The following is a 26949-nucleotide window of genomic DNA, read 5'->3' as shown; positions in this document are numbered from 1 at the left end:
AGAAATAAAATTTCTCATTGGTCTGAAATGATCTGTTTAAAATGAGGATAAACTGGTTCACTTCTAGCCTGTGAAACAAAAGGTAAATATTTGAATTAGTGCAAACACTAGGTTGAACCATATGAAGCTGCCATTTTTATAAACAAAAAGATCAGTGAATGTTGGCAATTTAATATGGCTCAACCTAATAGCATAAAACAGGTATCAGTGTAGGGGTTAGAATTTGTGTATGTAAGTTGAATTGATATTTAATCATTCAATACATCTGAAGCATATTATAAAAATACTATTTAAAGAAAACCCACAGAGAATCATTTTGAAAGCAAAATATTTTTTTTAATGAGTAGGTCTATAATTTAATCTACTTTTTGTCAACTTGAACTTTTATATACTATGTTTTCATTAACATGGACTTACCCATATATATAAAAGAAATTTGTTTCATTATAACATAATCTTACATGGAATAAAAAATTAAATGTGTAATCTAAAATGAATTGCATTTAGTTCACATGTATATTTCAGTTATAGAAAATTACATGTACATCTCAAATTAAAAACAAGGTTTAGAGATGGTCATGAAAGTAGCATTCATGTGTGGTATGAAGACCCCATCAGACCACTGAATAGGGCAGCCCTGCCTGACAGCCAAGCGCCCTTAGAAAGTTAACAAAGTCTCCACATTTGTAAAATGGGGCAGGAATATCAACCCATGGTTGCAATTTATGCTCAGCCAGTGAGTGCACCAGCCATCCCTATATAGGATCCGAACCCGCGGCCTTGGCGCTCCCAGCACCGCACTCTCCCGAGTGAGCCACGGGGTCGGCCTCATGGTTGCAATTTAAAATAGTGTATATAAAGTGCCCAGCACTGTGAATGCTCAATAAATATTAGCTATTAGTAGAAAGAAGAGTAGTTTTTTAAAAATTACTTTTTGGGGGTAGGGGGAAGCTAGATCTGTAACTTAAGCAGCTTGGAAAGGGATTGATTCAGTCTACATCACTTGCCAGTTAGTGGATGCATCAGTCCTGCCACTGGTGTATTTAGAAGTGGCTCAAATCTGCAAACAGGGTCCCAGACGGGTTGAAGGTGAAATAAACCAAAATTAAAAGTTATAATTTTTTAAAAAACCCGAATTTCCCCTTGGCCTAGAGCATGTGAGCAAAGTAGCCTACTTGACTTGAATCTAATATTTCTCTGCCCAACTTGAGTGGCCACTCCTGGAGGACAGGGCCTCTGCCTCAGAGCACGTACCCCGGTGCCTTTGCAATATGCGGGCAGTGATGGCTCCAACACTGCTTGATCAAGGGACAGGCAGCTCCCCTCTCACTCCTGGCAAACCTGTTAGAGATGTCTTGGCTGGGTCCCCTCTCCCTTTGAAAAACAAAAAGGTAAAATGGAGGGTCTGGTCGGTTAGCTCAGTTTGTTAGAGTGCGGTATTAGAACACCAAGATCAAGTGTTCAGATCCCCATACTGGCCAGTCACCAAAAAGAAAAAAAAAAAAAAGCAAAAAGGTAAAAAGGTAAAATAGCTACAGCTGTCACTCCTAGCCCACATTTCAGTCTGTTGCCAACATAATAATGTTACTATTGCAGGTAAGAAAATAAGCAGAAATAAGAAATAGTCCTTTTTAACCTTGTTTTTTTAAAAAAAAGCACCTTATCTTTTTTGCATTAGCAAACCAAAACACACTGGATGTGTTTTCTCCCAACCGCCCTCATGAAATAACTGTTATCACCATAAAATGTAGCTGGCAGTTGTCTACATTATTGGGGCTTAAATGGATTTGAGGCCTTCAAGCAATAATGTAATTAACCTACCAATAAGTCTAGGATGACCCAACTTGGACACAAATGTTAGAGTGAGAGATGCAATTTTGATTACAGTTTTCTTCTTGAGGATAACTGTGACAATTATCAAGCAGACTGTTAACCTACAGGCTCCCTGAATGACATAGGGCACTTCAACCACATTAGCCTGGGCCCCACCGCCCCTGCACATATAACAGGATCTGCCTGACAAGGTGCTCCCCAGGACTCTGGGACTGACTGGCTGACAGCATGGACAGACAGCAGTCTATCCAAAGGCAGCCCAGCCAAAAGCTTCCTGAAACATCCAAGAGCCATTCCAGAGAGTTTGATAACCTCACTTTGGCCATTGCTGCATAGCAGGCACATGCTTAGTGGCATGAGAAAGAACCATGCAAGGACTCTGCCACCCCAGAGAATAGGAAGAAAGAGGCTGGCAGCCCCTGGGCAGGAGACAGGGTCCGGGGCACAGTCATCTCCTGCTCCCTACATCTCCTACTCCATGAACAGAGCATACACAGGTCCACACAGAGACAATGACCCACACAAAGACATGGTGATACACACACACACAGACTCACAGATACACACAGGACCCACACACATGCAGATATGCACACAGATACAGACACACAGAGAGACATTCATACAGACACAGAAATACACATACAAACACACACTTAACCACAGATATGCACAGGACACAGAGACAGACATACACACATGCACACACACACTCACAGATACACAGAGGACCCAGATACAGAGATATGCACACAGATAGAGACACACAGAAACATTTACATAGAGACCTACACAGGACACCAACCCACACGGGCACAGAAATACACGTACAAACACACACTTAAACACAGATACACACAGGACACAGAGACACACAGACATCCATACAGATACTCACAGACACACAGTGGAATACAAAGGACACAGACCCATATAGTCACAGACACAGAAATAGGCACAAACACACAGAGACACACAAAGCACGCACTTTCAAAAGAAATTCAGCAATTTGCCATGTTCCCTCTGGTTGCCTCTTCCATCATGTGGTGCCTACATGGCTGCCCCAGAAGGGCACGCATGTATGCACAGAGGGCTTTGTGTTCGGAGAGAACAACATGGGTTAAGACTGGCCTGTGACTCCCGGGAGAACATGTTGGCTGCGATCAAAAGCGCCGAACCTACAAAGCAAAAAGGTCATCGAGGAATGTTTGCAATGCTTCCCTGAGCTGTGCTTTGCAGCCTGCTCACATCAAGAAGTCCAGCTAATCACACAGAATTGTTTTCAGGGGATTTGAGACTTATTATTTAATAATGTTATTGCTGACATTCTGGACTTCACTGATGGTTCTGTGAGCCTGTGTGAATATAGAAGAATTATCACAGACACTGGAACAAAATCAATTTTGCCTAGAAAGGCCAACATTTTTAAGGCCTGTAAAAAAATATTCATATGAACAATTTATTTAATAGCTGAATTTTTGAGGAATTGTTTTTCACAAGAGGAACTGAATAATCACCAGGTCTAATAAGATGAGAGCGAGCAAGCAGAGGACCGCTGCAGAAGTTTTTGAGATGAGTTTTCTGGGTTTATCCCTGCCACTCCTCAGCAACCATCACCACCCAAAAACGTTCATTAAGAGCTTACTCTGAGGGCCGAGCCCGTGGCGCACTCGGGAGAGTGCAGCGCCGGGAGTGCAGCGCCGGGAGCGCAGCGAAGCTCCTGTGGCGGGTTCGGATCCTATATAGGAATGGCCGGTGCACTCACTGGCTGAGTACCGGTCACGAAAAAGACAAAAAACAAACAAACAAACAAACAAAGAGCTTACTCTGAGCCAGGGTTTGTGCTAGATGTCGGGGAGAGAGAGAGGCAAGACTGAGCCCTGATGCTTGCAGCAGGGACGGAGAGAGAACACAGCAATCCTGCACCTCCACACAGGAGCAAGGGTGGGTGGCAGCTGGCTCCCAGCAGTGGGACTCACGTGGAGGGTGAGTAGAAACGGGCCAGATGGAGAAGGGGAGGAAGCTTGTCCCAAATCCCAAGTCGAAGGCAGAGCTTGGGCAAAGGTGTGGAGAGGAGAGAGCGCTTCTGAAGAATCGTCACAAGTTGGAAGAGCTGCCCTGCAGAGTATTTGTGGAGAGGTGGGGAGACCCAAATCAGAGAGGGCCGAGTGTTTGCTGCACAGGAGTTTGAATCCCATCCCGAAGGCACTAGGGGACCTCCCAAGAATGTAGTTTGCATCCCCATTGCTGTTAACAAGCCAATGCCCTCCACTCCTGTAAAGCCCCGCCGCTTTGAGGCTTCTTCCACCCCTCCCCTTCCTTTACTCTGGTGACATCCTCTCAGTTTTCCTCTCCTCTCAGTCGCCACTGTCCTGGATCGTATCAGTGACCATCTGATACTCAGCCTCTCCACCCATGATCCAGTGACCCTCCCCTCTGCTCGCTGCTGCCCTCTACGCCTGCGGCCACACCTGGGACTCTGCTGTCTTCCTCTACACGGGAGTATCACCTCCTGTGCCCTCTCCTGCTCAGAGCCTGCTGGGCTTCCAGCGCCTCCTCTCTCTTGCTTCCACAGCATCCTATTTTGACCTCAGCCCCACTCCCTCCCTTCCCCCCCCCCCCCCCCCCCCCCCCCCCCCCGGTCTTTCCCCTCCAGGTTCACTCACTTCCCAATCTGGGCCAAGATCCTTTGGCTTCCTCTCCAAACAGTTTCACCCAAACCTCCCATTCCCCTGCACTCTTGTTCACTGAACCCGCCTGGTGAAACCCAGCACGGCACAGGCCCGCAGCATGCCTCCCCGCACCTCCCCAGACCCCAGCACAGCCGTCAGACCCCCGCTCTGTCATCGTCACCCACAATCAAGGCTCCCTTCGCCTTCGGTGCTGCCTCACAGACTTTTGGTTTCCTGCTCCGTTTTCTTTCTTGTTATCCATAACCGTGATTTCTAACCTTCAGCACTCCAGAGTCCCTTCTCCTGCTCCCCACAGAGAAACTTACCAACTTCTGAGGGGAGACCTCCAGAAGGAAAGCTCCAGCATACAAACGTGCCTGCCCCCAGCCTGTCTTTGTTCTCACTCCAGTCATAAGAGATGGTTGCTCCTCCTTTTGTCTAAAGCTAATTCCTTCTGAGCCTAAGATCACTCTCTGTTCTGTGCTGGTATTGATAAATAGCCCTTGTCCGTTTATTACCCCTTTTCTCCTGTATCTTTGCAGTCTCTCCATCTCTACTGGCTCTTTCTTTGTTACTTATTTATTTTATCTATTTTTTATTGAATCATAATTGATAATACATATTTTTGGGATTCAATGTTGACATGTTCATCAAATCAATATTACTAGTATACATATTGTTACAAATTGTACTTATTCTTTATGCCCCTGGTCCAGTCTCTCCCTATCCCCCTCCCTTCCCCCTCCCACCTCTGATAACCCTAGATTTCTTCTCTCCCTCTGAAAGAGTAATGGTTACTCTGTTGATTTGTTGCCTAGGTGATCTGTCCAATGCTGAAAGGTGTGTTCAGGTCCCCCAATATCATCATAGAGTAGATACTTCTGTGACTCTGGAATGGGCTTTGTGGAAAGAGACATCCTAGTCTTTGGTCTCTGCTGGTGACTGTCTTTGTGTCAATGCACTCCATCTAGCCACTTTCGCAGCAGCCATGGTTACTGTGGTGGCTGTGGTGGGCCACCCACATGGAGGTGATGTTTTTGGCATGCTCCTTGGCACTAGTTGTGTGCCTGGTTGTGGGCAGGGCACCCGGTCCTGGACTCCAAGCCCTGGGCCCCTGGGAGGGGCCCCGAGGTGTTGACAGTGTGCGTGGTTGGGGGCAGGCTGTCCGGTCCCTGGCTCCATACCTCAGGTCCCCTGGCAGCCCAGAGGCACTGGTGGTGTGCCTGGCCAGAAGTGATTTTTTGTCCTATGCTTGCTTCTAAAATGGAGGAACTTTCTGTAGGAACCAGCACTTGAGCTGCGTGGTTGAACTAAATTGCTGCTTTGCTGCTGTTTCCCTCGGGAAGGCTTTTTGTGCAGCTCAGGGTTTAATGGTTGACCTTATACATACTTCCCGCTCTCCAGAGACTGGATGCACCTGGGTTGTGTAGAAACACTCATCTGTGCCTGAATCTTTTCATCAAACTGCACCCCATGCAATTCTGCATTCCTGATCAGTCTCCTCTGAGAGGTCGTGCACTGATTGTGGAACAGACTGCCTGTCCTTGCTGTGTCCCAGTGTTCTGCTGGTGGGCCCATCTCCCCTACCGCCCATGCTCCAACCACTTCTCATGGGACGGGCCCTGCACTGGACCCTTGCAATGACTCACTGGCCTCTGAGTGGCTCCCCTTTTTCAGCTATTCTGGCTCCTTGCTCCTGCGTGGGTCCATGGGAACCGTCTTAGTGGTCTTACTGTCCTGGGGGCCACCAAGGCCCTCTTCTCCCCTGCCTCCTCCAAGCAACTCCATCTGAAGGGCACAGCTGCATCTTCTGCCGTTTCCTGCTCTGTGTGCTCAGCAGCTCCAGCCTTAAAGCAGCCACCACATGAAATTGTCAGAGCAGTTTTTTCTTTCTCTCATTGTGGTTTCTCCTGCCTTCATGCACTCTGTAGGTCTCTCCTCCTCTTCTCTTGAGCTCCAGCAGCCCCAGCTTGGCTGTTGTTATATTTTTATAGTTGTAAATTAGTTGATTTGTGGGAGAGAGTGACACTGGGGACCGTCTAATTCTGCCGTCTTGACCAGAACCCTCTACTGGCTCTTTCTATCAGCACTTAAATATGCTAGAGTTCTTTTCATCTGAAAAACAAACAAACAAAAACACTCTTGACTTCCTCAAGGAACCACTTCCCTTCCCTTTATGGCCAAGCTTCTTTAAAGAGTCATTTACAATCTCTGCCTCCAATTTCTCACCTCCTAGATTCCATTCACTCCTTAACTCCTGCTAAAATCTCTGCCTACTTCCTTGCTGTTAATTTCAAGGGAATTAAATTCCCTGTATGTCCTTATCTGGCTTGATCTCTCTACTTCATTTAATGCTGTTAGCCTGTCCCTCCTTAAAATTCTCTCCTCTCTTGCATTCTGTAATCACTCGACTCCTCTCCTCTTTGCTGTTCTACCTACCACTCTGTCCATTCCTGCCTGGCGCCCAAGTGTAGATGAGGAAGATACTTAAGCATGTTAATAGACTGAGAGAAAAAGCCATGGGAACTGGAGAGAGGAGGTGCTTCCTGTAGGAGGATGAAGGTATCACAGGTAGAGGCAGTGGCCTCAGAAAGGAGAAGCACCACTCTAACCAAAGAAAGGAGGGAAGAAAGGCAGAGTGTGACAGAGACTGTGCCTGGAGGCCTCAATCTTCTCCGCGATGTAGGAGGAAAAGGTGTCTGGTGTTTGGGTTCGCAGGAGTTGAGCCTTGAAGAGAGAGGGGAAGACAGAGAATAATCCTGAGAGGAAATGGGAGAGTGTGCTGACCAAGGGCAGGTGAGGGGCCCATTCAGGTGAAGGCCAGGCTGGATCTGTGCTGAGGATGGACCCAGTCTGCAGAGTCTCTCAGTGTTTTCCATCAGCATTTGGCTGCCCCAGGGGGGAGGGCATAGAGCAGCCAGCGAGGATTCTGCCAGGTTTGCTGCTTCTGCACCAGTGAAGCAAAAGGCTAGGAAGGCCAGGGATCAAAGGTGCTGATGAAAGGAACCTCCAGGAGAGCAACCAGTGAACCCAGACTGGGAGGAAGAAGTTGACAGCAGTGAGCTGGAGGCCTGGGAGAAAGTGAAGGGATTGAGACTGGCTGTCCCTGGGAGATGGAGGAGCAGGTGCAGTGACAGTAAAAAAGAGCAAGCTAGAAGGAAAAGTGGAGAGTCAGGGCAGAACAACAACAGGTCACAGCCAAATCCAGATGCATGTTCTTATGTTCTTGTTTCTAATTTGTATTATGGAAGTTAAATTTAAAATCTACACCAAGATAGAGAATGGTCTAATGATTTCCATAGTACTCATCACCCAGCTTCAACAGTTAGCAACATTTGCCCACCTTAGTTCATCAAATCATCCCCAACTCTCACTTTTGGAGTGGGGTTGTGGGAGGCAGTAGTATATTAAAGTAAATCTTAATTTTCATGTTATTTCACTTATAAACACTTCAGTAGGTAAAAATTCAGATTTTTAGTCTGAGAATAGATTAAGATAATCTGTTTCACACTGAAATAAGAGTTTGGGTAAAGGATGATGATAATAATAACTATTTATTGAGTGTCTAGTGCATGCCAGATATTTTACTTATTTAATTCTCCCAAAACTCGGTGGGGTTAATATTATTGTCACTCCCATTTTCTAGATGAGATGAGGAATCTGAAGTTTTGCAAAGCTACAAGATTTGCCTATAATCACTCAGCTAGTAAATGGAGGTGCTGAAGATTAAACCTCAGTCTATCTGACTGCAGTGTCTTTCCTCTCTGCTGAATGTGACTGGGGATAATGGGACAGAAATTATGAAGTTAGAATATTGTATGCTTTCAGAATATCCCCTGGGATTATACGTCCAGGTTGGGTAAAAATAAAGCCTAAAATGTATGTGCCAAAATATTTTATGACTATTAGAGGAGGGAAGGTTGGTTGATGCCTGAACTAGAAAGTGGGAGAGAGCAAGGTGGCCTTGCCTCCAAGGAGGGACAGTCCCCTCAGGGAGGCTGATAAAAGGCTGACACCCGCCTGACTTCTTCAGTGGGGGTAGCAGGGTGAGTACCTCTAACACATAGGAAGAGGGACCCTCAGGGGAGAGCCCAGGTCCAGTAAAAGGGGAGAGGGCAAGGACGTGTGAGGGTCTGTTTACAATGGAACATGGGGTGTGGTGGGCAGAACGACAGGCTGGGGAGAGAAGTCAGAGACGGTCTAAAAGGGGAGAACAGCAGGGACAGGATTGAATGTTGTCTTCTTAGGCAAAGGTTAATGGAAATCAAAGCAGTGGCCTAACTCCATGCTACTTAGTGTGGGCCGTGGGCCGGTGCCAGTCTGCACACTCTTCCCTACAGTCCACGTTCAGCCAGGTGCAGAAATGGAGAGGAAGTGGTTTAGAAATTTGCCACAACTTCCATGGGCCATTGTTTTCTTGTATTTCACAAAAGTATTGAGCCATGACAGATTAGAAATGTCTTTAAAATGATCCTGCAGCACAGGTAGTTTCAAAAGTACCGGTCTGTATAGTCTTACTTATTCTGATGTGGTTGCTCTAATTTTCCCACCTTTTTTGATCAAGGCTGCTTAATACTTTATTGCAATCGGCAGCTTCCCTCGTCTTTCCTGTAGCCTTAAAAGAAACAGCAGCTAATGTTAAATTGGAGGAGTTAACACTTTTGCTACAAGATTCCTTTAGAAAGAAAAAGTTTTTGTGCTTAATCACATCTTTTAGTTACTGCATAGTTTTCCAAAACTCTTAGTAAAAGCTTTCCAAGATTGGGGATGGTTATTGTAGACTTTCCATTGGAAGAGATTTTAAGATATTATTCCTTAAGATTATCACAAGTTTTAAAAGTGACTGAACCTGGTCTAGACAGCAGATTTCAGTAGTTGCTAAGGAACTGGATTAGTGCTAATCTAAGGAATCTATTATTCATTTTTATTTCCATTTGCTACTATAACACTTTAATTGCAGATAAATGTCTTTTACAGCTCTCCAGGGTGTAAAACATCTCTCTTAGCTGGTGGGGATAGTCAGGGGAGACCATGTTTGTATGCACCCTCCAAGCAGATGGCATTCAGGCACAAAGTGGCTCAAAAGAAGAAAAAGGCTTCTTGCAGCCCAAACAATAGCTGGCCTTGTAAGCACAGGCCACGGCTGAGCGCGCAGGACCAGACCAGCCGCAGCCACCCGCGCATGAGGCCTGGGGCCTGGGGGCTGCGTCTGCTGATGCTGCGCATACTGTGCTGATTGCCTCTTCATGTCGCAGATGATGTCATTCTGCAACCTGCTGCCACAGTCACCAGGCAATCAATTCCTCAGATAAAAGATCGGTTGTCAAACCCAAGAAACTCATTTTCCACCCAGCAGCCAGAATGAGCTTTTTGAAAAGCAAATTTGATACCATCACTCCAACCTTACCCAACCTCTCCCTACCCCACTCTGCTTGAAACACTTCAGCGCTTCCCAGGGCCTTTAAGATAAGGATGAAAACCCCTACAGAACTTGGAAGGCCCTCCCTGGGCTGTGCCCTCCCAGGAGCACTGCAGTAGTGCTCAGTTTTTCCATTCCTTCTGAAGGCCGCCTTTGCCCTGTCTCTTCCAACCCTCAGTTAGGCGCTACACATGCTCATTCCAACCTCAACCCCATTCTCCTGTAAAGCGAGAGACCTAAGTGGGTCCTCATCAAATCCATACTACCCCTTCCTGGCATCTATCACATGTGTACATTTACGTTTATTTGTGTGTGTGTTTGATTGATTAAGGTCTGGTTCTCCACTAGACTGGAGCTCATAAACTCTGTTAATGTTTATTGAAACTAATTCTTGCATCTAGCGCAGCCCCTAGCACATAGTAAGTGCTCCAAGAGTGAGTATTGAAAACATAAACCCTTAAACGTAAAATCCAAACAGCCACTCCATGCTTTGGCTATTTGTAGACAGTCTGGCCAAGAGTCCATGTAATGAGCTGTATCTTTGCCAAAACACTGACTGGGAGCTCTAGTGAGGGACCCAGCAGCTGTCCTCCTTGTACCAGTTGCCACCTCTTACAGAGTAATACTTATGAAGTTATAACAGTTTTGTTCTTTATAAAAAATAACACTCCCTCCCCTACCCCCATCCCCCAACTCCCTCCCAAGAAAAAGAAAAGCAACAACTGCTAGTGCTGGTGCTGAATAAGAGCAAGAGCAAGTGATGTTGTCTGATACCTTCCTCTTTCAGCAGGGATATATGTAGGGTGTGCTCATGGATTTGAAGGTTAATAATAGCTAACATCCATGGAACTCTGTGTGCAAGGCTCATGCTGGTGCTCGTGTATGTTTTCTCATCTAATCCTCTCAGCAAATCTATATCCTCCTTATACAGATGAGAAACCAGAGAGTTTAAAAGAGACCCAGAGAGCTTAAGTAATTTACCCAAGGTCACACAGGCAGTAATGCAGAGTGGACGTGAAGCCACGTTATCTAACTCATTGCAGGGCCTGCACTCTTAACCATTATCTTTACTGCCTCTCCTAGAGAGGTCCAGAACACATACTTAGCAGAAATCAGTCCACCCATAGACTGAATAGTATCTGTTCAGAGAGGGACAACTGTCTCTCTTAGTCCAGTACTTCAAGTTTGAATTGAGACTTTACGCAACTAAAAATAGTTGAATAGCCTTTCTTTAGTTTCTTTCCTTTCCATTACATTTTCCATTTTGACACATTTCTAAAATACAAACTGATCATCTCTCTCCCAGATTCATGAATGTTCAATGGCTCCTCTTTGCTTACAAGAATATTACAAACCACTCAGCCTGCCTGGCACACGCGGCCCCATGATCTGGCACAGGCTCTGTCCCACCATATCTTTCATGAAGGACTCCTAAGCAGTTTCCTAGCAAGCCAAAGACTTGCCTGCTTCCCTTCCTTTGTGTGATTCTCCCATGCTGAAATCCTATTCATCCACGGAAGCCAGGTCAACTTGAGGTATAAATCACATAGACAGAGTGACAATGAATGTTACCATTATTTTAATAATAATTCCAAGTATTGTTAGGTTCCATAATGCTCAAGTAAATCTGGAGGAAAGATTAATTGAAAAGGTCTCAGCCTTTAGTAAACATGTGATTGGTAAGGTTTTCAAAAGTAAATTCAAATTGTTTCAAATTAGGAGGGAATATTTAATATCACCCCTAGTGGTTTTCTTTCCTCCACAACTCTAAATCTAGCAGAAGGCCTCTGCACAGTTTTCTCAAAGTGTAACAAATTCTACTTTGTATATCATCTCTTCATGGCTAATTATAAGGATTTGAATTTGCAGCACCAATTAATCAGTAATTACATAGTACTGTACCAAAAGAAATTAAACAAAGATAAAAACAAAAACACAACTCAGCACAAAGCCATATCATCTGGTGACATTTCCTGTAGCATGATTAAAATACTGTCTGAGTAATATAGGTTAACTGGGTCATTAGCAATGTATTCCTTTGATTTTTTGTTGTTGTCAGTGACTTCCAATGTCAATAGAAAACTTAAAGGTAATCCAAATACAAAAACACTCTGATTACACTAACATTTGTTCCTCTTTACAATTCTTCATTGGAAATCTGCTTCCTGATGCTCAATAATTATTTTGAAATGCAGATTTTTGGCAATGCAAAATAAATACATTTTTTATAATGATGCATTCTCTATTGATCTTCATATTTAAAAATACATAAACCAGCTTTTGAGTTAATTATCAATTAGACCTCTAAAACAGAATGTTCACCTTAGGTGTAGAAATTCGAAAAAAGACACAAAGCAGATTGAGTGGGGGGGGGGGGGGGGGGAAGGTCTCTGAAACCAAGATGTAGAAGAGGAAAAGGGGCATGGCCGTCTAGCAAGTCCCTTTAGGAATCAGGGGAGGGGGTAAGGGGAACTTGTCCTTCCAAAGTCATGTCATTCCTCTGTGCCAAGTGCACTGCCTTAAACCTTTTGTTAGTAAGGTAAAAAGAGAAGACTGACATTTGGAAGGAAGTCAGCCGCTCCTATAACTAGGGCTTGGAAGAGGTGATAGAAGTGGTCTGTTCGGCTGTGCCCCTTCACTGGCGTGATCCTGGCAGCCGGGTCTGGGGAGGGCAAACAGGTGGAGCAGAGTAGCGGCCTATCTGGCAAGTCTTTCTCCTTCAAGGGCTCCAACACATTCCTTCCCCCTGTGACCATGACTGCATGCAGAGATTGACCAACAAAACACTCAAAATTACCTTGAAGGTGCTTTACATTCTCCCCCTGGTGCTGTTTCAAGAGGTTTCATTTCTGTAAGAAACTGGCATCACCTTTATTACCAAGTATGGGGATCTTGTAAATTGGAATAGTGTAAAATCTTTGCGTGGTGTGCCAAATGAAGGAGCAGTTTTTTTCTCTACGTGTGTGAAATTGTCTTGAAAACTTCTGTGGAATAAGTTTCGTTGTGCACTCTCAAGCTTGCTGTACAGAAGCAGTTTTAATTGCCAGTCGATTGTCTTTTGATGGAACATTTTGCTGAGAAAGCATAGGGTGCTTTGAGAAGAATTATAAAATATTTTTTCAAAGATTCCCATTTTTTTTGTAACTTGGATTGAAAGAGTAAGCTTTGCTTAATAATTTAGTATCGTGGTGGACATAGGAGAGCCAAACTGTAACCATTTTTGTAAGTTCATGATGAAATTAATTAAGCAGTCCCCCCAAATTGGGAACCACTTGATTTTTCTCCAGTGTAAGAAGTTTTTTCCCACTGTTGTGAAACAATGCTCTGAAGTTTCTATCTCTGAGAGTTCATTGCTTTTACAAATTATACAGCACACCTGTGAATGCAAGCCACATTTGTCAAAGTGACAATTCATTTGTAGATATGGCTTATTAATCCTCTGTTGTGCTTCTCCAGTTGTTCCCTAATTTGAAAATGTTCATCTCTCGGGAGGTGGTACAATTTATTTGATGTCAATGTACTACATAAATTTTTGCCTCTCAATTTTAACTTCTTTATTGAAATAAGCTTAAATAAGCTGACTCGAGTCCCCATGGTCATTATCTTATGAGCCTTGATTCAGAGTTAACAGGCCAAAATTAATGAACCAGAGCAACCTCTTCATCTCAATGTGTGACTGCCAGTGGCTCTTCACTTTAGCAACGTGTAACTATTCCTATGACCTATTCTTCCTCTAGTAGGGTGGAATTAAAAAAAAAAAAAAAAAAAAAAAAAAACAACACTAGAGTTTAAACATGCCTAATTGCATTTCTCGTCTCTCCCACCTCAGTAAATGGCTCTAGTTCATGCTCCAGCCAACACCGGAGCACCATCCTGGATCGTTCCCTTTTGCTCCTCTCCCAGTCCCAGCAAGGTCACCTGCCACTGCCCCCACCCTAGTCCAAGCCACCGTTTTCTCTCGTCTGGACTCCTAGCATCATCTTCTAACTGGCCTCCCTGCTTCTATTCTGCCTTCCCTAAAATCCATTCTCCATATAGCAGCTCAGGTAATTATTTTATAAGTATTAATCATATGATATCATTAGGCCTGCTTAAAGCCTTGAAGTGACTTCTCATTCCACTTAGAATAAAATTGAAGCAGCTTCCATGGCCACAGGACCCCATGTGACCAGCTCTGCACCACCCTCCTCTTCTCACACTGTTCGGTCAACCGTCAGACACCCCACACGCACTCCTGTTGCCTTCACACGGCTGCTGCTTCTGCTTGGTTGCACTTCCCTGCCCCCTGGGGACCGACTCTTCCCCACCTTCACACTTCACCTCAAACATCACCTCCACCGAGAAGCATTCCCTGACCACCTAAGTGCAGCCATCACAGTCACCGTTCTGTCAACCTCTTTATGCTGTTCATAGCACCTGTCACTATCAGAAATGACTTTGTTCCTTTCGGTTTGTTGGTTTGTTTACTGATCATTGCATTTCTTCCCACAAGCCTATAAGCTCCTTGAAGGCAAGAACCTTGTCTGCTGTTCTCCACGTATCACTCCAGCTTCGAACTGGGTCCAGCCCATGAGCACACCCTCAATAAACAGTTGTTAGTGGAATGATGAATGAAGGAATCCTTCTCTTCCTGATACTGTATGGCTTTGAATCGCTTAACCTCTTTGACTTCAACTTCTTCACCTATAAAACAAAGCTAACAGCACATTGGATTTCCATGTGGATAAGATAAAGAAGTAAACATGCATGGGCCTTGTTTGGCCCACAGAAGAAACAGAGTAAGCACGGTTAACAATGTCCCTCCCTGTTTTACAGGAAATCTTCAGAGGAACTAGACATGGACAAGGTGACAGCAGCAATGGTACTAACCAGCTTGTCAACCAGCCCCTTGGTTCGAAGCCCTCCTGTGCGGCCAAATGGTAAGCCTGGGGTGTGGGCTTAGGAAAGGGCCCCTTGAGACCGAGACTAGGGCTTCTATTTGAAGTGTCTCATTCTTGTCCAGTGCAACAACGTCATTGAAAACAGGCAACATTTTGAAGCCATGAGAGTAAGTGAGATCGTGCTGATAGAGTTGTGTAGAAGCAGAATGTGAAGAGAGGGTGACAGAGGGGGATGTGGTGAGGCTCGCCATCATGTAAGCGACTGGCAGAGGAGAAAGAGCCTGGGAAGAGCCTCAGGCGTGACCAGAGAGGTAGAAGAAAACCAGGAGTGTGCAGTTTCATGGAAGTGAAGAGAAAAGCATGGTTCAGAGAGAGACAGCTGATAGTTCAGAAGGTCAAGCATGAAAAGGACTGAATTCCACATCTCAAGGAAGGTCACTGGTGGCTCAGCAAAGAGCCTTCACAGAGGACTCCCTATGGGAGGAAGCCAGATTGCAGTTCACCGAAATGTAGTGCACTGAGACCACTGAATGAGACTTCCCAGCAATGGAAACCTTCTCTCAAAAACCAGTGTAGTCACTTATGAGACTGAGATGCGGTTCACAGATAATTTGGTTATAAGCATGAAGTGTTAAAATAAATTTGTTGAACATCCAGTGAGTCCTCACCAAAACTTACTCCAAGCCCCATTACAAATGGAAAGAATGATCAAGATGCTGGGAATTCAATATCATAAGTCAGTAGTGCCTATTATCATGATTCACCACAAGCTGGCTGATGCCACCTCTTCACATAAAACAAGCAAGGAGCTCTTTTTTTTTTTTTTTTTTTTTTTAAGATGACCAGTAAGGGAATCTTAACCCTTGACTTGGTGTTGTCAGCACCACACTCTCCCAAGTGAGCTAACCGGCCATCCCTATATAGGGATCCTAACCGTGGCCTTGGTGTTATCAGCACCACACTCTCCCAAGTGAGCCACGGGCTGGCCCTAAGCAAGGAGCTCTTGAGATGAGTCTGACTACTCATGTTCAATGACGTGGCCTCTCTTTGGGGGCCTCTTGGCAAACAGGTATCCTGATTTATCTTTCTCAGCTTGGCAACACTGCTACAGAAAGAGGACAATTAAAACAAAACTGAAGCCCCCCCCCCCATAAAAAAACATTCTAGGAAAAAAGAATTACAGAATACCATGGACTCCTTAGAGGAAAGTATATTTTAAATTAGTCATTACATTTACCATTGGATTCTATTTTAATTGAGAACATTTTTAGTGTTCCTTTGTCTTTAAAGGTTAGAATTAAAATAAACCTTTTGCTTCTCTAATGCAAACTCTTGTTAGCACAGTAATAGAGTAATTCAGTGTTCATTTATGGCTTAAAAAATAACAACTCAACTAATAACCCCAAATTGTCTGATATCTCTCAATTAGTCTGTAACAGGAAGCAAATTCTTAAATAGGGAAAGCAATTTATGATAATGAAGGCATTAATTTATTTTAGGAATAAGAGATTTTCCTCAGAATTATTGTATTTTAGTGAATTTTTGGAAATTGTTGTGATCCTTTGTTGTGCCTGACAAGGATCATTCTGTCAGGATGTGGGTCTGCAAAGAGAGTGAGATTCTAGCAGTACCTTTCTACATTCTTGGCTACATTCTAGCAGTACCTTTCTACATTCTACATACTTGTTTAAGATAAGGAGACAGTGCCCCCTAAGAAATATTAGGAATTGGTCCTGACTTTTTTTTTGAACAATTCATTTCCATGTCATTTTGTCCATCTGATTAAATAGTATTTCTAAAGGAAATGTCACTCACAAACCAGTAAGCAAATTAACTTTTGGCATTGACACGAAGCAGTGTGACCACAATGTAATAATAGTGGGTTCTCAAAATAAATTCAGTGCCTCAGACTTAACATGATTACACATCTGGCTCCATGAACTTTATTTTATTTTACAAATGCATGCTGTGGTATATCTATAAGCCATCTGGGCCTGCCAAGAGATTTTTTCCGCACCAGGTAATGTCACCTGGGCCTTACATTGGGCACCTCCTGTTGTACTGAATAGAGCTTTCTTATTTATAAGAAGCGACAGTCTGGCGAGTGCATCAGTCTGTGTGTAGGCTGCAGGGAAGGAGACGCTCATTTGGCTTTGTTGATGCTGGCAGGACTGGAGCCTGCATAAATGACCACTAGATTCTGAAAGAATCTTGGTATAATGGGATGGGCAACTTACTTCTATTCCAACTTAAAACTTCACTCGTCTACCTGAACTTTTTGCTTGACATAGTTGAGGAATATGCTGGAAATCTGTAATTAGGTGAGGGTAGTTAAGAAATTTCTCCATGAATGCTAGTCTACCAGTTGTCTTCACTTCGATACTAATTACACAGATGTTAACAGTATTTTTTTAATGAGGCATTTTGGGATTTTTTTCCTCCTCATAGTTAGAATATAGTTTTAATGTATTCAAAATGCACATAAATATAGAGGAGAAATTATCCAAAAGAAACTGGAATTTATACAAATGCTAATTAGGATTGGGCATCTTGAAAAATAAAGCAAATCTTCAGTGATTAAAAGAGCACCCAGAAGACATTCTAACTCGGCAAAAATCTCTCTACATTAGCAACATTTCATAGCGTTTTTCACAAATGGAAAGGTAAAATTCAACACCAGTCTTATCAGTAATTATTGCCAATGAAATCTTATCCAATCCCAGCTTTGTCAGAGAGAAAGGAGGATGCTCACAGCACAGGGTCCATCTGCCCTGAAGCAAAGAGGGCCAGTGGCAGGCCAGGGCTGGGTCCCTGGCTCACCAGTGCTACTTGTAGTCATGGGGCCAGTCACTTAACTTCCTGTTGCCTCAGAGTCCTCATCTTTAAAATGGAGATGATAATCCTTAGTCTTAGAGACAGATGTTGTGAGAATGCTTGAGATTGTGTGAATGCGCTTCCTAACGTGTAAAACACTCACAAAATATAAGGTACTATATTTGTTGTAGTAAGCAGCATGGAAAATGGCTTTAGATAGCTATCCAGAAATTAGGATTTCTCTTAAATACTTCAATCTTAGACTAACTACCTATAAATGTATTCCAAGAATCACACTCCTATGAGAAATTCCTTATTTAAAGAAGTTGACATTGGGGATGAGAGGGTGGCAGGGAACTCTGTGACAATTTGGGAGAATACTGCAAATGGTATCCCTTTCTTGGAAATACTGTAGTTAGTAAACCCAGAGCTCCCCAAATTTAGTGCACAAGAAAATCTATTCTTTTTCTTTCTTTTTCATATAATCTCCATTCTCATCCCGAGGAACTAGTGTTGCACCATACAACACACATCAGAAAATTCTTAGAAAAACATGTTATCATGCGGTTAAAATAAGTAAATGTTTATAAACTGTAATGTACTGGGGAGGGGTGTATAAGTAAAATAAAAACTTGCATACCCAGCTGCTGCAAATTGCTGGGTGGGATGCAGCTGGATTCGGGGGCTGGAGTCAGTGGCGAGGCCGCGCTGAGGCGTGCTTGTGTCGTGTGCTTGTGTGACCGCAGAGGGCCTCAGCGGATCCTGGAAGGAGGGCGGCTGCGTGCCGTCCAGCACCGGCAGCAGCGGCTACTGGAGCTGGGGCGCCCCCAGCGACCAGTCCAACCCGTCCACGCCGTCGCCGCCGCTGTCGGCCGACAGCTTCAAGCCCTTCCGCAGCCCCGCGCAACCGGACGACGGCTTCGACGAGGCCGAAGCCGGCAACCTGCTCTTTGACGAGCCCATTCCCAGGAAGAGAAAGGTGGGTATGTCGCCCCCCGTCTTCTGTTTTTAGGTGCGTCCCCTTTGAAGGCCACTTTGAGCTTCGGAAGGGTGGCGATTCTCACGCTCCTGCGACCCCCTGCTGATAAACAGACAAGCAGGCTACGTTCCCCTGTGATGTTCTTCGAAGTTTCAAAATAAGTATCATGATTAAAACAATTAAAAATGTCAAAAATGTTGCTATGTTTCCTCACAGTACACGTGCCCCGTCCTCTGGTTACAGCTTGCTAACCGAGAGCTCCAGTACTGTAATTGGAAGGTGGAAAAGGGACATCAGGCTTGGTGTGGTAATTAACTCCCTCTCTTCCTGGGACTTGGTTTCTTCATGTAAAATGTAATTAATATCTCTTTTTCTTTTCCGCTTCAGTCAGCCCTGAAGGGTTGTTGAGAAGAATATTTTGTGTCTAATTCTTACACAATTAATTGGATGTGAAATAGACATGAAAGTGGACATATGAACATATGTCCATACACATGGACCAAAAATTACATGCGAGATTACTTCAAAAAGTTTATGGACAAGTAGAAGCAAAAGATAATAAAATCTTTCCATGAACTTTTTGAAGCACCCTTGTACTTCTTTGAAAAGGAGATCTAATTGATTGATTTAATAAACTGATTACACTTTTATTTAATTCTCACAGCAGTCCTGTACGGTAAGCTGTTTTTCCATCTTGATATGAGGAAACTGGAGATTGGAGAGAAAATACATTTAACTGGCCCCTGTCACACAGGTTAGTTAGAAAGGGCCAGAGCCATCACTCAAACCCAGATCTGCCTAAACCTAAAGCTCATACTGTTTTCATTCTCTTCAGGTACATTTAAATTATTATGTTCACTCACAGTTTTTCAAAAGCATTTCTGTTTCATAGAATAAAGCAATACTACCGCTAAATCTAGAAAACATTGCAGCATTATTTTTTAAATCATGTAAATATGAGACTGTTATTTTATATATTATTTTTTTATATTTCATATTGATAGCTTTATCATTAGTGACTATTCACAAACAAAAATTCAGAGCAAAGCCCTGAGGACTGCAATCAATCTTTTTTTTCTCCCGCAATTCATTTCAAAGAGGAAAACAAAGAGAAGGCATTGATCCAACACCTTCCCTCCTTGTATCTCTCAGTGTCACTCAGCTTATGTAACCGTGGGGGTGCTACAGGCCCTCTCTCTGGGTGTGTCCATGTGAATAAGGGTCAATTTCTTTTGCCCAGAGAAGGGGACATTAATGTGGTCTTCTGTCCTTCCCAGAGGCACAACCAGAGTTGTGGTTTCAAACAAGTCCATCCTGCAGGGGGCTGAAGTTGTTATGGCATCCTGTGGGCCCCCAGGGACAAAGGTTTTGGCTTGACCAGGTGGGGAGAGAGGCTGGTGTTTACATCAGTGGGGACCTGCAGGCAGGACAGCAGTGTGGACCTGCAGTCTTGTCCTCTTGCTTCAGGCTACACAGAGTTTTTCTTTGGGGTTATCTGAGTGTGCAGTACTGACTCTCATCAAGCATGGCCCAGTGTGGTGGCAAAGATTAACAGCACAGGGGTCCCCCAATGCTTTTAAGGTGCATTGCTGAAAGCCCATAGCCTTATATTTCTAGTGTAGCTGCTGAATCAATATTCACTCTTACAATTAGATTGCATTGGTCAGACTTGTATTGAAGATCAGTAGGCTTCAACTGAATTAGGGGATAGTCAAGTCACCAAATGAAAAGGAAAGAAGCTTCATTACAAAGTGGCATTTATTACAAGCCTATTCCCTAAGATGCTGGATAGTAGGAATGAATGAATGAATAAGAACCGTGTTTATCCTTCTTTCTATATGACCTCTCCCTCTACTCAGATTCTGGATTTCCCCAGAGTGATACAAATAGAATGGAGCTCATAGCCTCTCATTTTTAACCCATGGGTCTTATATAGACCAAGTTGTTGCCCTGGCCTTTTGAACTTAAAGCTACTTTGAATAGAGAAAATAACAGGAAAGTGGGATTGTTGCTATTCATTTTTTAATTTATTAACTGAACCAATATTTGTTGAGCACCCATCAGGCAAAATGCTTAGTGCCCTGAGAATGAGACATAGCCCCTTCCTTCAGGTGTTGAAAGTTGGGTGAATGGAGATTGACGTGTAAAGAGACAATAATAATTATGAGCGATTAAATGTTGTCTTCGTGATGTGGTAGAACACAGTAACTGCAATACAGTTATTTTAGAGTTTTTAAAAAATTGTTTCAAAAGATTTCTGAGTTACATTAATTTGCTTAAACCAGACAATATGTTCTAGTTGGTAGAACTTTCTGAGTTCCTATTTTCTTCCCCTTTCCCTTTGATTCATAATATCCATTTGAAACCATGGGCCATTGTGATGGCCACGTGTCCTACGGGGATTGTTTGGGAACCTTCTAGATCAGTCTTTTCCAAACTGCAAGCCCCACGCTAGTGGGTTGTAAATCTATTTAATGAGTTGTGAACAGTACTCTTTTATTCATAGGACAGAATAGAGTGACTACATAATAAGGGTGACTATGGTTTCTTGATGTTTTTGCTCCGGCTGTATACTTAAATGTGCAAAATGTATTTTATACCATGGCTCATCGTCAAAAAATTTCGGGAGCCCCTGTTCTATGTTATAAAGAGGTAGTATGATATGTGGTAAATTAAGGTACACTTAGCGGAAATCAAAAGATCCACATTCTAAACTCAACTCTGCCGTCCTGAGAACCTAAGGACATCATTCACCTGTCTGATCTGCAGCTTCTCTATCCGTAGAGCAGGCATTATCGCTCTTCTGTCAGGTCAGTCGTGGAGGTTCAATGTGATCATACGTACTGGAATGTGGCAACACTTTCATAGACATTTTAGGGCCTCTATACTCAGGGAGAATGAGCACTCCTTATATCCTGATCTTCCTCATCATTATGGAAACTATCTTACGTCTTCTCCCACCTGCCACCCACACAGACACTCTCACCTGTTACAGAGATCCACATTCAGCTTATGTAAGAAGATGAGAGAGCGACACGCATTGCATAGACGAGGCATTATCTCTTACTGTCAGTAGAGAGGAAGAAATATTTGCCAATCATCACTACATTTGCATATTTAGTTACAGTTTACCAAATACTTGTATTTATATTACTGTGGTAAAATATATATAACATAAGATTTGCCATTTTAACCATTTTTAAGCATACAATTCCATGGAATTAATTACATTCACAGTGCTGTGTGACCATCACCTCTATCTTCCAAAACCTTTCCCTCGTCCTGAACATGAACTCCGTACCCTTTGAGCAATAACTTCCCATTATTCCTTCCCGCAGCTTCTGGTAACTTCTAATCTACTCTGTCTCTGAAAAAATTTTTTTTCTTTTTCTTTTCTCTTAATTGACCCAGGATAATTGTATATGTTTATAGAGTACAATATGATATTTGGGTACATTTATACAGTGTGCATTGATCATATCAGGGTAGTTAGCATATTCATTACCTCAAACATTCGTCACATTTTTGTACTGGAGACACTTTAAATCCTTTCTACTAGCTACTTGAAGGTATACAGTAATTTGCTGTTGACTAGCCTTTCTACAGTGCTGTAGAAGGCTAGACCTTATTCTTCCTATCTTGTTACAATTTTGTTTCCATTGACCACTCTCCTCAGGTCCCCCACCCCGTCCTTTTCCCAGTCTCTAGTAACTGCTATTTTACTCTCTGCTTCTATGTGATCAACTTTTTTAGCTTCCACATATGAGTGAGAACATGCAGTATTTCTCTTTCTGTGCCTGGCTTATTGTACTTAACATAATTTTCTCCAAGCTCATCTATGTTGCTGCAAATAGCAGAATTTCATTCTTTTTTATGGCTGAGAAGTATTCCTGTATAGATACCACATTTTCTTTATCCAGTTATTCGTTGACAGACATTTAGGTTGGTTCCAAATCTTGGCTACTGTGAATAGAGCTGTGATAAACATGGGAGTGCAGGTATCCCTTTGACATGTGGACTTCCTTTTCTTTGGATATATACCCAGTAGTTGGATTGCTGAATCGTATGGTTAGTTCTATTTGGAGTTTTTTGAGAAACTTTTTTCTCTTTTCAATAATGGCTGTACTAATTTACATTCCCATCACCAAATGCTTTTAAATGCAGCATATCATTTCATCACCACCAAAATCATTGGCATATTCTTATACCCATTTTGCAGAAGAGGCTCATTGAGGTTATGTGAATTGTCCAAAGTTGTATAGCTTATAATGTGGTACAGATAAGACCAGCTTAGCTCAAATTGCAAAGAAGAAACTCTTGAGGAAAATTTTTTGAAAGAATCCACATTTCCATCTGCCCACCAAGGAGAATAAAATGGAGAGAAAATAATCAGACACAGCTACAGTCAACATTACGTGGCAGTGGCAGGGTGGAAGCAGGGTGCAGAAAGTTCAGAATGAAGTTGAGAGCAGAGACAGGAACTCCAGGCTGTCTGCTGCAGAGTTGACCTCCTACAGAAGCATCCATCGCTCTTAAGAGGACCTGCAGCACAGATAGGTGGGAATGAGAGAATGGAAATGAAAAGCTTTCCTCTCCCTGATCTGGAGGTCAGCCAAGTAACTTGGTCAAGTCTAGTCTAATAGAATTTTTCCCCTGGGATTTCAGATGAAGTGACAGAACTTGTGGGCTCAGAGAAAATCCCAGTTGTGTGAGCCAGGACTTAGGGACTTTGGTGAGGTGCACTTCCAGTCATGACCACAAGGTGATGCAGCAACCCTAGATATGGCCACTCTGGGAATCTGTGGGAGAAAAGGAATTTTATGGAAAGCCAAGAGTTAACTATCGATTCCACAAGACCCTTTAAAAAATCAAGAAGTGCTTATAATTAGCTATGTACTCCTTTCCATGCCAGATTCCTGATTCTGTTAGATTCCAGATTCTGTGCATGCCAAAACTGGCATGCTGGTTCCAGTGATTATGTGACCTTAAGCGAGTCACTTGGCCTCTCTCAGCCTCCGTTTCCTCGTCTGTAAAACGTGGATGGTGTTGGCACAGTATTGTTGTAGCTGTTTTGAGGATTTTATGAGAGGACATGTGAAGAGCAATAATATTAGCTGCTAACACCATGCTTTCCTCTTTACCCGTTTGACAACTCACTGGGAAATTTGAGAAGCCTGGGTGTGGGAAGAAAGGGGTGCTCACTGCCATCTTCCATCCTGACTCCCCCTCAGCGTCAGTGGCACTGCGGCTCAGGACCACTCTGGGCCCCTCAGCCACCCTGTTCTCATTTGGGGTTGCTCTGAGGGGCGCCCCCACAATGTACTGGGTGAGGGTGGCAATGACAGTGGCAGAAGTTGGAGACATACAAAGAAACCAGACTCAGGACTCCTCATTTCAGAGTATTAGCAGCACCTTAAAAGCAATTACTAAATTCCAGCCTTCACCCTTTTCATTGATTTCACTATCATCTTGACCAAGAATAGTTTTACTTGTGTGTTAGGGAGAATCTCAAGGCAGAGAAAGTGCTGCATTAACATACGTTGCTTCAGTAATAGTTGTACAGTAGTAAACAATGAGTTAGTTATTTGCCCCACTCTGTGTTTTTAATCTTTCAGAACTAAAAAGCAATGAATCACTTTAAATCATGAATGACTGCTCCAAAAAGAAAACAAAACCATAAAGCTTTCACAAATAAGCTTGTTGCCAGTCTCTCCACTGACTTAATTCCTAACCCACTAATTTTGAGCAGAGGGTGCCTCCTGCAAGAAGAACTGCTGCTCCAGAAATAGACCCATCTGTTAGAACTGCTGGGGGGGGCGGTGCTCAGAAAAGCAGCTCGGGGTCAACTGCAGGGATTTCACGGTAGTAACACAGCATCATCAGCCAGAGCAAGGGAGCTCATCGGCCTCATAGAGAGGATCAAAGGGAAAGAAGAGTCAAACCTAGCCAACTTAATGACAGGGTCTTAGAATAACCCACCACACAGTATATAGTATCCAGGGCACTGGAATTCAAAGGACTTCAGAAATCATCTAGCCCAGTCTCAACCTTTCCAGGTTGGAGGACCACTCGATCATGTCTAGAAATATACAGGTATCCCCAAAGATGAGATGTACTTTTAAAATCCATTGATTGAGAAAATGTAGAATGACTAGGGTTTTTATCAATTCAGGAATCCTTTCATTGTTGTTATAGAAATCATTTTAAATCAGCTTATTTTGGTATGATTTTTACACAATAAAAGGAAACCACTTTAATTGTACATTTCCATGAGTTTGGACTAATGTCTCTACCTGAGTAACCACACTCTGATCAAGGCCGGCACTCCTGCTGCCCCTCTGCAATCAATGCAGCCCCCAGCCCCAACAGGCAACCACTGGTCTGACTTTGATCACCAGAAATAAATGTTGCCTGTTGTAGAACTTCAAGTAGATGGAAGCATACAGTATGCATTTTTGGTGTACAAAATACCAAGTGTTGGCAGCATTACCAGTAGAAATGTAAAATGGTACATTCACTTTGTAAAACAGTTTGGCAGTTTTTTACAAAGTTAAAGATATATATACTTACCATATGACCCAGCAATTCCACTCTTAAGTATGTATTTACCTTTGAGATAAGAAAACACATGTCCACAAAAAGACTTGGAGACAAATGTTTACAGAAGCTTTATTCATCATCACCCCAAAGTGGAAACAATCCAAATGTCCATCAACAGGTAAATGAATAAATAACTTATGGTATAATCATACACTATACACATACATGGAACACTATACCATAATAAAAGGATACAAACCACTGATACACAAAACTATGAATGAATCTCAAAAACATTATGCTGAGGGAAAGAAGCCAGACACAAAAGAATACATTCTGTGTTATTTCATTTACAAAAATCTTTTTTATTGTTTTTTTTTTTTGGTTTTTTTGTTTTGTTTTGTTTTGTTTACTTATCACAGCATCTATAAACAGTGCATACATATGTGAGATGTTTAATCTATGCTGGGTATACCTTTGAATTCACCGATTACTTTGCATTAACCTCACACACCTTGAAAATCCAAAACCATTAATTTCGTTCAGTCCTCTCATTTTACAAATAAAGAAATAAAGCCTCAAAAGGTGAGGTGACCTGAAGAAGGCTGCTTTCCCAACTGAGGAAAGAATTGGAACCCCTACCAGCTTCTAAGTAGTTACTAATTTTTTAATTTGCTTATCAGTCTTTTGGCACCTGCTGAGGGTCTAAGTGGATCTCATGACCCTGAAAGAGCCATCAGAGCCTCTGAGAAGGGGTATGGAATGGGCCCTCTCCGTCCCTCATATACCCTGGTCCTCTCTGGGGAGGCTTGGATGTATAAGCATCCACTCACCACCCCTACACACACACACACACACACACACACAAACACACACACACACACACACACACACACACACACACAGCAATTGTCACATCAAAGAAACATACCTATGACATTAACCCCAGGCTGCTGTGTGGTGAAGTCATCATGTTCAGGTAACTTCTGGAATATAGCTTTAATTGGATTTATCCCTAGACATGTGTTTCCGCTCTTGTAACGAAGGTGACCTTCAGTGGTCATCGTGTCAGTCCTGTGTATCAGTCTGGGTTCCGTCAGGACAGTCGAAGCTACTGCAAATATTTCATGTGTGAAACAATTTAAGAACAGGACCGCGGCTTGCAATTGAAAGGGCAAGTAGAGAGAAGATCAGAGAAGCTTTAGATCTCAGCTGATAGCCTCAAAACAGTTGGTCCCAGAGATAGCCTGGAAGCTGCTGCAAAACTGAAGAATCTGTAGAAAGTTCTGGCCAACGATTGTAACCCAGAGCACCAAAACTGAATGATTTAACAACAGACTTTCCTGGTAGCTGCTCAGCTTGGGCATTTGTGAGATTCCAGGAGTCTGCCTGTGCCTGTCCAGGGCTTCAGCCCCTCCTGGGAATGTTGTGAGTGTTAAATACAGTCCATGCGTGGAAGTCCCTAGCACAGGGCCAGGCACACAGTGGTTCCCAATCAATGGTGGCCTTCCTCTGCCCTTCCTCTCTCCCCTCAGCTGCTTTATACCAAGATGACCATTCTGTTAGGCTTGAAGTCTTTGCTGACATTGGCTTTGGTGTTCAGCAGAAGTGCTTTCCACTGGGGGTGGATTTGTGACTGTTGCTCAGTGTGATTGCAGGCACCGCAGCTTTGTGAATGTCTGTCAGAGCCATGAAGGGAAGCGGGTTGGGAGCACAGACCGGCCTGGTCAGACTTGGCCACCACGACTCTGCCAACAGCTGGCTTGGTTTGGCTTCCTTAGGCGAACTTGGACCCATGCCGCAATCAGGGCG

The 26949-nt window shown here is 43.3% G+C and overlaps 1 protein-coding gene across 1 annotated transcript in view; it reads left to right on the top strand.

Moving 5' to 3' along the window:
• ZNF704 (zinc finger protein 704) overlaps positions 1-26949 on the top strand; it is a 204421-nt gene that overhangs the window by 151254 nt on the left and 26218 nt on the right. Inside the window, exons 3-4 of the mRNA XM_063079674.1 lie at positions 14740-14843; positions 18365-18597. Coding sequence (XP_062935744.1) covers positions 14740-14843; positions 18365-18597 — 337 coding nt within the window. The remainder of the gene's footprint in view (positions 1-14739; positions 14844-18364; positions 18598-26949) is intronic.

The sequence above is a fragment of the Cynocephalus volans genome, chromosome 15, assembly GCF_027409185.1.
Source record: "Cynocephalus volans isolate mCynVol1 chromosome 15, mCynVol1.pri, whole genome shotgun sequence".
In the NCBI taxonomy this organism is placed as follows: Eukaryota; Metazoa; Chordata; class Mammalia; order Dermoptera; family Cynocephalidae; genus Cynocephalus; species Cynocephalus volans.
This window is presented reverse-complemented; position numbering and strand designations above follow the sequence as displayed.